Source organism: Sesamum indicum, linkage group LG6 (genome assembly GCF_000512975.1).
Source record: "Sesamum indicum cultivar Zhongzhi No. 13 linkage group LG6, S_indicum_v1.0, whole genome shotgun sequence".
Taxonomy (NCBI): domain Eukaryota; kingdom Viridiplantae; phylum Streptophyta; class Magnoliopsida; order Lamiales; family Pedaliaceae; genus Sesamum; species Sesamum indicum.
In genome coordinates, this window is record NC_026150.1 from 5,166,231 (window position 1) to 5,177,971 (window position 11,741).

Consider the following 11,741-nt stretch of genomic DNA (forward strand, 5'->3'; position numbering starts at 1 on the left):
AAATCATTGGGTTCAATTTTAGATTTAATAGACTGCATAAATCGGGTTGGATAGTTTTACCTAAACTGATTCAAGCCGTGTCTTGTCCAATCCCGTGACTATCTAACAGCGGACCGCACTTTCATCGGGGCTTTTAAAAGACTTTTGGCGCCTTTTTTCCTTCTCTTTCGCGAAGGTCCTCTGCGCCATAGCACCACTTAACACCTGAGCTCTCAGTCTATACTCTCTCTACTGGTTCGCTTCGGATTGTCTCAAGGTATGTCCAGTGCGCATAACTACAACGGCACATGCGCACACGCACGCAGAAGATGCATTTTTTTTGTTTTTTATTTTTTGGTGTGGTTACATGTCGGCGATAGGCTCTAAGTTTGGTGATATCTCTAGGTTTTATGGCGTAATTGCTCGATTTTCTCCAAATTTATTTGCTCTGTCTGTGTAAGTTTGTGCCATTTTTTTTTTTTTTTGTTTCTGTTGGCGTGATACGATTATCTGAGCTGTCGTCATTGATTTCTTGTTCACTTTGTTGAGTTAATTTGTTTTCTATGCTAAGAAGAATTTGATTTTCTGCGATGCTTATAGGAATTTCGATTTCTGCGTTTATTTATTTATTTTGATTTTATAATTTGTTTAATCAATATCTTCGTTTTTCGGTAGATGCGGCTGGTAATCTGCGTTCTTCTTCCGTTATTTTCCTTGTTGGCGAATTTGTTCATGTGGAATCCGTCTGAAGTCGCAGTTAATATGAACCAGATCTGTTAGAATTGACTGAATTGGTTATTGTTGTGGCTTACTTTTACTAGAGGCTGTAGCTTGTGATCAATGTTAAATTTAACAATCTACCAAGTTAAAGTGAAATATGAGTCTTAAATTTTAATACTATCTCATAAAACATATCACTATGAAATGTGTACTGATTGCTTGGGAACAAATCATTGGTGGAAACCTAAAGTCTAAATTCAGTGAAATTTTCTTTCTCTACGTGTAATTTTGTTGATTAATATTTCAGAAATTTTGTTGTTTTCAAAATTCCTAGCAGTTGACAAAAAGATGTTTGAGTAAATTACTCAATTAGATCCATTTCAACTGAAAAACAACATGAAGAGCTTAGAAAACCACATTCTTGCCTGCCTCATGCTTGCTGCGGTTCTGAATGTTAATTCTCATTGTCTTACTGTTCTCCACTTGACACATCCTTCCTACAGGCTATTGGAGCCGTAACCTGGAATAAGAAAATCAAGATTTTTTCTTTTCTTTTCCTTTTATTTTTAGTTCCACCGGGGTACATTTCTGTCTTTTCCTCTCCTCAGATGCACCACATTTCGAACAACTAAAAAAGCTATTTGTCACAGGTCATACCAAGATCTCTGAGCCATTTATACTGTCGATAAAGTTTTGTAACTGTAATTTCCTTCTATATTTGCATCAGTTTAATCTTGAAGTATCTCATCATCATTATGTGTATTCCATAGGTTATGGCTCATCCAGAACCTGCAAAAGAAGATGCTCAAGTTCATACTAGAAATTATTCAAGAAAACCCCGGATTCTGCTTGCTGCCACTGGAAGTGTCCCTGCAGTGAAATTCTCGCTTATTTGCCGTCAGTTTTGTGAATTTGCAGAAGTAATTGCAGTTGCCACTAGGACAGCATTGCACTTCATAGACATAGCATCATTTCCCAACAATGTCGCACTTTTTACTGATGATGATGACTGGTCCAACTGGAAGAAAGAAGGTGACAGAGTGCTGCATATTGAGCTTCGTAGATGGGCTGATATAATGGTCATTGCTCCTTTGTCAGCAAACACACTTGCCAAGGTAAGCAAACTTTATGGATTTGTTCCTCTAAATTAACTTGGTAAGAATTGCATTCCTATAATATCTTATATCTTGACTGCTAAGACTGAGATGATCATATGGTAGATTTTGGATGAATTTGCCTAAACCAACTCTTTTCACGCGTAAATAACCATATAGCAAGCTGCATATGCATTTACATATTTTAGCACATTCGACCACGAAAAGTCATGTCCTGGTGTCCATGGACAAGAGATTTTTCATTAATTGGCATCAAACAACTGTTAGGCATGTTTTCATCATGAGACTGAAAGGTGCATAAAAACTGTAACAGCAACTAGTTAGACATTGCTTGATCCTTTTGTGTTTTCATGTTTCAAACCGTCTTACGTAGATTGCTGGGGGATTGAGCGATAACTTGCTGACTTCCATTGTGCGCGCATGGGACTATAGCAAGCCAATATTTGTGGCACCATCCATGAACAAGTACATGTGGGGAAATCTCTTCACACAACGCCATCTCAAGGTAATTGATGATGATCTTGGAATTTCCTTTATTCCACCAGTGCCCGACGGTAAAACCAGCAGAAATTATGGAAATGGTGTAATGCCAGATATACCTGTTATCTACACAACTGTAAGAAGTCATGTTGGCTGACATCCATATTCATTGGTTTTCAGTATCAAACTCCTTACTGTAAAAATAAGCCTTAGTGAGTTTGCATGTTCCTTGCTCATATAGATGTTGCACAGTAATAGAATAAACTGTAGAAAATCGTGGGGATCTCAACACTGTAAATCTGCAGTTCTTTTCACGTAGGATTGAGGTAGCTTTATAGTTTTTTTTTTTTAGAAGGCATATATCGTTGTTCTACTCGCCATAGTGGGTGTATTTTCTTGCATGCCTTAAATGCAATTTTCATCCTTTTCTTTTGCGTTTGAAGTTTTAATTCTTTATCTTTTTAGGATAGTAAATAGGTTGAATAACTTTTCATGAAATTTGGTCCTTTGGTCACAGGAGAAAAGCATGAGCTCTGCACATACATTTTTTAGTTTGGGGTTTTTGTTCCCATTGATCAACTTCTGTCAGCATGGAAGCAAATTTTTGGTCCTATATTTTTTGCATTTTAATGTTTTACTCCTTTATTTTTAGGACAACAAATAGGTTTTTTAACTTGTAATTTTTCGTGATTTTGGTCCATTAAATTGACTAATGAAATAAAAGCCCCAAATTCAAGAATCCTGAGCGTTGGACATTCTCTCTTTTTTTCTAGTAACATTTGCAACTGCAGTTATTGAAATATCGAAATGGGGAAAAATTTAAAAAATTATAGAACTTATTTGTCACCTAAAAAAAATAAAAGACTAAAATATTAAATACAAATGATAGAGGACGAAGATTGCCTTCAAGCATTTTTCGCATTCTATTATACATCACTAGTATTTTATTTAATTGGAGCTAATCAATTAAATAAAAACTCCAAACAAAAATTGGAAAGGAAAACGGACCAAAAAATTGTAAATTTTTTGTCTGTTTTTGCAATGTAGTTTTTATGGTTATGTTATGACAATATTTTCTTTATTGGAATAACCAAAGAAGGAAAAAATAAGTGAGCAAAATGAAAATTTCCATGTTTTCTGAATTATTAATGATATTATCGTGTTGATTACAAGAATTTGATATAAAACTTAAAATTTAAGTTTTAGATTTATGAAAGGTTGGAGCAGAAAATAAAACTCGGTGGAGTTTAATGAGTAAATGTCCCCTAGCAAATAAGAAAATTAGAAATACTCATTAATAAGCTTCACCTTTGACATTTACAGTTAAAATCGAATATTATTAACGTTGATTTGATTCGTGTGATTGTGCATGATAAAATTATTTATTATAAATAATTATATATTTTTTTGATAATACTAGGTTTGATATTAATATCAAACTTGTCTTTTTCTATCTTTTAAGTTGGATATATTGTCCCAACGACTACTGAAAATAGGATTAAAAAAATTTATTACTTAAATATCTTCCCACTTTCTTCGATGTCTACTTCTCACTCCTTTTATAATAAATTAATAGAAAAATTACTTTATTTTTTTGGGGGGGCTTCTGATATATATTTAAATTTTGATTTAGTTATTAAATTTTAAAAAGTAAAATTTTGGTCATATTTTTATAACTTTTTTTAAAAAAATTAAACATTTTCTCCGTCTTTATTGAATGTCTATTTTGAACTTCTGTCTTGTATGAAATATTGGCAAGAAAAAACAAATACGCCATAAGAATTTTTATTTTAAAAATTAAGAGATTTTTTAATCTTTTGTAATTATTCACAAACTTAAAATGAAAATAAGTTAGAAAAAGAATATTGTTAACGATCTTTTTACATTTAATTATATTTTGCAATCTTTTCAATCAAATGTTAGATAATATTATCACATGAAATATTAAACAACACAACACAATACATCAAACCCAAGTGATGAGATTAATTATCATTTAGTTTTTCATCCCACCCAACAAGGCCAACATGCATTAATCTAAGTAATAATATGACACTTATAACAAAATTTAGGTATCAATTTTACTCCAAAAACGTCGTAATTATAAATATTCTATTATTATTTGAAAAGGTATAAAAACCTTCCGAAAAAATTACAACATAACTTCCCTCGTCAACTTAATCAATTATTACCAAGTGTTTTGAAATATAATTTTATATACTAATGTTTCAATGGTAAATTATGCACTTAATGCTTTTATTATAGCTAATAAGTAATATATTTATCTTCAACTGTATAATACTATAAGTGCAAAACACGTGATACGTTTTAATATGTACCAAAATTATCAACCTATTTTTTTTTATTTTATTTATAGCTAATAAGTGATAATTCTTGCTTTCAAATAAAACTTTTTGTACATGCATGGGTGCACCCGTATTGCCAATAGTCTAAAACTAAGTTACTTTGTACCTAGAAAATTTAATTCGAAATTGAGTTTGACGGGCCTCAATAAATTATACAGCAGTGTAATATATTTATTATATAATTGATATATAATATAAAAAATATGATTAATTATATGATAAATATATCATATTTGCATTCTAATTAATTTGATTGAATTTGGATAAAAGTTTTGAGTAGGCGTGGGATATAAGTGGTGAGAATCTGCAGAGAATTATTGATAAAATTTAGACTTGTATGTACTGCCTCCTTATTTGAATGGGAATAGCAGTCATGTGGGCAGCGCCGCACACTTGTTCCTCAGTCTCACCACCAATTTTTTCCTCATTCTTTCTCTCTTTAGTGAACAGTTTCTTGAATCCAGACAATTGGAGTCAAGGTCAATGTATTTTATTCTTACTGCAACTACCATTTATTAGTATTTCGCGCTAGCTTTTCTGGTTAGTTTCTCCAGCTCCTGAAGGCCATCACTGTGGGCAGACTGCTTCTCTTCACAGTTCTGACCATCAGGATGCTTTCAACAGGTAAAATCACCATTCTTGTTCATTCATCTCTTTTACTGAAAGACAAGGTGTAGCCAATGCAAGTTGCCAGTGTTTGGTTCTTGCATTATGAGTCTACTTGAACTGATTTTGTTAGTTAATTTGGTTTCTTGAAGCATAACTGTTTTGTTCTTTCTGGGCTGTGAAATATGGGTAAAAAAATGATCTGACCTTGCTTTTATATCTTGGGTTGAATGGCTAGTGGCTAGCGCTTTGATTCTTGCGGAGAGGAGGAGGCTTGTACAAGTTATTCCAGGGTGGTTTATCCAATTCTTGAACGAATGGGAATTAAAGGTACTAATTCTCTTAAGCCTGACATTACAGATTTTACTCAGCACATTGGGCAACCGGAGGAAGTATATATGCAAAATTTGGATCAGAATCACACTTTTTTGTGCTTACTTGTTGGCGGATTGGGTCGCAATCGTTTCTCTTGGCATCATTGCAAAAAGCACTCTGGATGATTGCCACAAAGGGAGAAATGTTGATAACCCTTTGGATCAATTGATGTGGTTCTGGGCTCAATTCTTTCTGCTGCACTTGGGTGGCCCTGATACCATCACAGCGTATTCTCTTGAAGATAATGAACTTTGGCTAAGGCATTTGGTGGCCTTGGTGATTCAAACTGGACTTGCTTTCTATATTTTGCTTGTTGCTTTGCCAGGTTCTTCTTTGCTTCCTAAGCTGAGCATATTCATTTTTGTAGCCGGTCTAATCAAGTATGGAGAGCGTTTGCTTGCGCTTTTTGCATCTAACAGTGAGAATTTTAGGGACTCTATGGTAACGGAGCCTGATCCAGGTCCAAATTATGCCAAGTTCATGGAAGAATTCACTTTGAAGAAGGCTGAGGGCTTTTATGTTGAAGCAGCTGAGGTTATAGAAATCCCAGTTCCAGCTCAGCCTTCTTTTCCTAATGATAATGGGAAACTAATACCTGAAGCATATGAGCTGTTTTTGAAATTCAAGTGCCTCTTTGCTGATGCAATCTTAAGTTTTCAAGATCGAGACAGCAGCCAGCAGTACTTCCAGAATCTCTCACCAGAAGAAGCTTTTGATGTTGTTGAAGTCGAACTTGGATTCATGTTTGATGAGCTTTACACAAAAGCACCTGTCATGCATAAAGCTAGGGGGATTGTCTTCCGAACGACCACTTTCTCTGCAACATTGATTGCCTTTTTGGCTTTTGTTTTCCTTGTTGAGAAGAAAGCGTACATGAAGTGTGACTTGATGATTACATTCATGTTGCTGGGAGTAGCTATTTTCCTCGAAATATATGCTGTTTGGGTTTTAATAAACTCAGATTGGACTCATAATTGGCTGAGCAGACGCCATAGGGCAACTTATTCATCATTGATCATTCAGTGGTTTCAACGGTCTAATAAAAGGAGGTGGTCCAAAAAAATGGCTCAACACAGTTTGCTGGATCTTTGTGTTAGGGGCAAATCTGCAGTACGTTTAAGACATCAAAATTTTCTTTGGAAAATCCGAAAGCTATCCTGGATAGATAATTACCTAGAAAAGCACTGGTATAAGACCTTGGTTGATGTATCTCCGGCGCTGAAAGATCTTATTTTCACTGAATTGGCTAGAATCAATAAGCTCGATCCCACAGCTTTGTGGAACCGGAGAGGAAGTTTTACTCTGGAAAACTATGGTAATCTCCATCTTGATTGGACTCAAGAGGTAGAGTTTGACCAGAGAATACTTCTCTGGCACATTGCTACAGATATTTGTTATTCCAAGGAATGGGGTGATGATGAAGAACCCAATTGCACTGAAAGGAAGCAAATGTCAGACCACAGCAAGCACATATCAGACTACATGTTGTATCTTCTCATAGCGTGCCCATTTATGCTGCCAATTGGGATTGGGATGATCAGGTTCCGGGATACATGTGCTGAAGCCAAAGAGTTTCTTGAAGAAAGGAACGTGAGATCTTGCAAAACCACAGCATGCAAGAAGTTGCTCCAGGTGAACACTGAAGTCCCACCAACTAAAGTGAAGGGTGACAGGAGCAAATCTGTGTTGTTTGATGCTTGTAGGATGGCCAAGTTTTTGCTAGCAAGAAAGGAAGACAGATGGGAAATTATAAGTAAACTCTGGGTGGAGATGTTAGCACACGCCGCCAGTCATTGTGGATGGAGACACCATGCTCGTCAGCTTCGAAAGGGTGGAGAGCTCCTCACCCACGTTTGGCTTCTCATGGCACACTTAGGCATCACAGAGCAGTTCCAGATATCTCAAGGTCATGCTAGAGCAAAGCTTATAGTCAAATAGCTTCGCATAACTTTTTCTTGGGACATAGAAACTTCAAATTTTGATCATGAAAATCACTTCAATCTTTTTACCATGTAGTAATAATTTGTATTCCTAAATTTCCATGCTAGAGGAGAGTTGCAATGTTGTAAATGGTGCTGTTCTCAAGAAATTCTCTCTTCCTTCCATTGTGTAAACAAAATCTCCATATTCACAGTGGAATAAGATTTGGCTCTAATATTTCCAGCGGTAGGTATGGTCTCATTTTTCTGACTTTTCCTACATGAAGTGGCATTCTTTTATAGTTTTCAGTTAATATCTGTCATTGTCTCTAATTAGTCTTTGAGTTATTTGCAATTATTGTGCTAGCTGTGGAGAAAAGAACTTTCAGCCAATGAAATTTCTTGCATAAAGAAATTAAAATTCTTTTAGTACTTTTCCTACATGAAGTGGCATTTTTTATAGTTTTCAGTTAATATCTGTCATTGTCTCTAATTAGTCTTTGAGTTATTTGCAATTATTGTGCTAGCTGTGGAGAAAAGAACTTTCAGCCAATGAAATTTCTTGCATAAAGAAACTAAAATTCTTTTAGTACTAATGGTTTGTAATGAAGGAAATAGTAGGGTCAAAATTTTTTATCAATATATGCTGCATTTTCCATTTTGACTTAATCAGAAAGGGAACAGAAGCCACATAAATTAATTACGAATAGGAGTAAGAGTTGTTTTCTTTTCTTGTGGATTCTGAAGCGCTGTAACATGAGGACTTCCAAAGGGGTCACCCATCCTCCATCCTACGGCCCTTCTCGAACCAAACACACTCAACTTCAGAGTTCTAATGGGATATAGTACACTAGTGCTTGTATGACTGCACCCAATAAGAGACAATATCGAGATTTTTTGAAGAGAATTTTATATGAATGAGAAGCTTACGTCCATTTTATGAAATCTTACATGTCAGTATGGTAGGCGAATCTCATTATAGTAAATGAAATGATATTTATGTTTTCTCTTTTTGGTCGAGCTACTGAAGTCCAAAAACGTACGACATTTTTATTGATAACAGGTTAATAATTGCCTTCTTGGCTCCTACTTTTGATTTTTTCTGCTGTTAGCATTCAGATGCTGGATGTATGGAATAAGATGAATTTGCACCAAGAAGATATTCCTCTAGTGGACGCCACTTCCACAATCAAATAGAAGCAAAAGAAATTACACAAAAGGATGCTGCAGCTTTATTCACACACAAATGATTGATGCAGTACTCAAAGTAGCCTTTATGTAAACCAATGGAGGTAAAAAGTGCGCCTAATATGAAAAACAGATTGAAAAATTCCAACAATCTATTCTCTGGAGGCTACAATTACAGGAAACACTGATCAAGGAAGACATTATATAAAAACGGAAAGATGCTATAGCTGTTACTATCGGGCTCTGGTAGACTTATTATGCTTCTCGATTTGCTTAGTCGGTACGAGTTCCATCAGCTTGTTCCCACTGCCGTAGTCAATATAAAAGTATAAGAAGTTGGAAACAAAGTAAAATTGTGAATCAACAGAGAGTAATGGAGTAGAACTTACAGGAAGTGGAGTGAATTTGTAATCCTTGACAGTAATAGACACCTTACGGGGATTATTCATTTCGAAAGTTTGTTTGAATTTTTCAGGCATGTTGGTTAAGATCAAATCCTTGAAGGTTCCCTGCTGCAATAGCCTGCTGGGAATGTTTTCCAGCTTGGAACAACATCTGATGTTGAGCTCTTTGAGTTTCTTCATTGCACCTTCTTCCAACTCCCATTTCTTCAAATCCTTGAGCATCCAGAGTTTCAGAACCTCAAGTCCTTCGAAAGTCCCACGTGGGCAGACGATTTTCTCTCCAAGGTATGAGTTAGCAAAAAGCCTTAGAACGGTTAAGCTCTGGAGCTGGCCTAGGACCGGCATGGGATCCTCGTCTAGTTGTGAGACTGATAATGTGAGAACCTTGATGTTAGGAGGGAAATGATCTATTTCAGGAAGTTTCTCCAACCTCCCCAGCAAATTCATGTGAGAAAGTTTGTTCAAGCCTGAGAATGGCTTCAAACTGAGGTCTGCAGGGCGGCCCGAGTCATCTTTAGATCGCAGCCTCAATGATTGAAGATTTGTTAGCTTGGAAATCCAATCAACCAAATCTTGCATAAACTGAGGTGTAGTGCTAAAACCATTGCTATCTTTATCATCACACTCGCTTAAACGGAACGTTATGCCCAACTCCCTAAGGTCAGTTAACTTGCTTAGACCATTCTTGATGGGGCTATCTTGATCAACCGATAATCCCCAGAGAGTCAGGAGTTTAGGCAAGGAACCAGTATCTGAATGCAGGGGCATATCCTTGTTAAGATGAATCTCATTGAGACTGAGATGGCGAAGATGCTTCAGTTTCCAAATGGAAGGTGGGATTCCATTTATGTATGTGTGCTTCAGGTCTAAAGTCTCAAGGTAGGACAATTCACCTACAGATTTGGGGAGTTTGTCCAAGAAAGTCCACCTCAGACCCAAGTACCTCAAGTGAAACAAGTTGCCCAGATTGTCAGGCAAACTAGGCTTGTACACTCCTTCAAGATCAAGCACCCTCAGCAATCCCAACCCCTTACCTATCATGTGGCTAAGCTGCTTCGCTACATCCTTTGCTGGAGTATCTTTTTTCTGGAAGTTAAATGATATGTAAGATCGTAAACATTGATATTCAGAAGGTGTAAGCGAACAGTTGTTGCCATCTGCATACTCAACGAGCCTACGCTTGCCAAATGGACCATCTTCGTTGCAAACTGATCCTTGATGGATATGGAAAAGGCTTATACCCCTGGCCTTGGTTAACAACAAGTCGTGGAGAACTCCTAGCAAACGGCACTTTCTAGGACTTCCATCAGACCGCAATTTAGAAACGGATATCAAGCTGCGCTTAACCAGGTCGTCAAAGTACCCTTGCACCACATCTTCTTGAAATATGTCATTGTTCTCTGGTCTCTTCACGAACCCCTCAGCAAGCCATAAGCGTTGCAGCCTCCGGACTGGAATGTCTAATTCCTTGGGAAATAGCATCATGTAGAGCAGACAGAGTTTCAAATGGGCATCAAGATCGTTGTAGCTGAACATCAAGATGCCCGACGTAGACCAGTTCTCTTGGTTGTCAAGAATTGAAGGCCATTCCTTAATGCCTTTGCCTTTCTTAGTCGACAACAAACTTCCAAGAAGAACAATATTCAGTGGAAGCCCCCTACACACCTCAATGATTCTGTCCTTTAGAGTTGAATTATCAGGACCTTCCTTTAACCCCACTTTTCTCAAGAACAGATCCCAGCTCTCTTCATAGTCCAGCTTCTTGAGAGAGTGCGGCTGTCTCTTTGAATCAGCAAGGCGTCCCAGTTGGTCGTCGCAGGTCGTGATGATTATCTTACTTCCGTTTTGTTCAACTGGAAATACATCTTCAAGACTTTTCCATTGATCTAAACTCTGAACACCATCCAGCACAATCAAGTACCTCTGACCTGTCAACTCCAGCAGGAGCCTCTCTTTGAGAAACTTCTCATCGTTTCTACCATCTTGTTCTTTTGATTTCTCCCCCTGCTTCAGCAAGTTCAGCAGAATGTCTTTGGTTGTAGAATCCTTAAAAATGGTTACCCAAGCACAAGAACCCTTGAACCAGTTCTTCACAATTCTGTTCCCATAAACAGCACGAGCCAACATCGTCTTGCCTGAGCCCAATTCACCTACAACTGTGATAATTCGATCGTCACAGTCGTCTTCTTTGGTCAGCCTATTCAGTAGTTCAGGCACCTCGCGTTCAAATCCAACAATTGATAGCTTTTCCTCATCATATGAATAGTTATACATAAGCCTCGAGTGCTCCAAACGCTCCCAAATGAGTGAAGCATCTCTTCTTGGACTCAATGTGGGACTAACTATGGAAGAACTGATGTTTCTCGGATCATCAACATCACCAAATGGATTCAAATCCAACCCATTCTCCTCTTCTTCTTCGTCCCTGTGATTTTCTTCTTCGTACATCTCAGCAGCATCGTTCACATCAACCCACCAACCAAGGCTAAAGTTGCTCAGTTGGGAACTCATCGATCTGGCGCTAGCATCTTCAAGGCCGGCGGGGGTCTGATGGCCCAGCTTCTTAATTCTCCTCTGGATTTTCTCGAG

General features: G+C 37.1%; 3 protein-coding genes across 3 annotated transcripts in view; 2 read left to right on the top strand and 1 right to left on the bottom strand.

The window, feature by feature from the left end:
• Positions 1–2,893, top strand: LOC105163795 (phosphopantothenoylcysteine decarboxylase-like). The gene is made up of 3 exons (XM_011082264.2): positions 1–256; positions 1,470–1,814; positions 2,188–2,893. The coding sequence occupies exons 2-3, from the start codon at positions 1,473–1,475 to the stop codon at positions 2,449–2,451; spliced, it is 606 nt and encodes a 201-aa protein (XP_011080566.1). The 5' UTR covers positions 1–256; positions 1,470–1,472; the 3' UTR covers positions 2,452–2,893.
• Positions 5,126–7,810, top strand: LOC105163796. The gene is made up of 2 exons (XM_011082265.2): positions 5,126–5,284; positions 5,505–7,810. The coding sequence occupies exons 1-2, from the start codon at positions 5,272–5,274 to the stop codon at positions 7,577–7,579; spliced, it is 2,088 nt and encodes a 695-aa protein (XP_011080567.1). The 5' UTR covers positions 5,126–5,271; the 3' UTR covers positions 7,580–7,810.
• LOC105163968 (disease resistance protein RPP13-like) overlaps positions 8,770–11,741 on the bottom strand; it is a 3,299-nt gene continuing 327 nt past the window's right edge. Inside the window, exons 2-3 of the mRNA XM_011082505.2 lie at positions 9,138–11,735; positions 8,770–9,054 (exon numbers count right to left, since the gene is read on the bottom strand). Coding sequence (XP_011080807.1) covers positions 9,022–9,054; positions 9,138–11,735 — 2,631 coding nt within the window. The 3' untranslated portion in view covers positions 8,770–9,021. The remainder of the gene's footprint in view (positions 9,055–9,137; positions 11,736–11,741) is intronic.

Coding starts and splice junctions, on each gene's coding strand:
- LOC105163795 (XM_011082264.2), top strand. CDS start 1,473: ATGGCTCATCCAGAACCTGCAAAAGAAGATGCTCAAGTTCATACTAGA. Junction 1,815..2,187: donor CAGCAAACACACTTGCCAAG/GTAAGCAAACTT, acceptor CGTCTTACGTAG/ATTGCTGGGGGATTGAGCGA.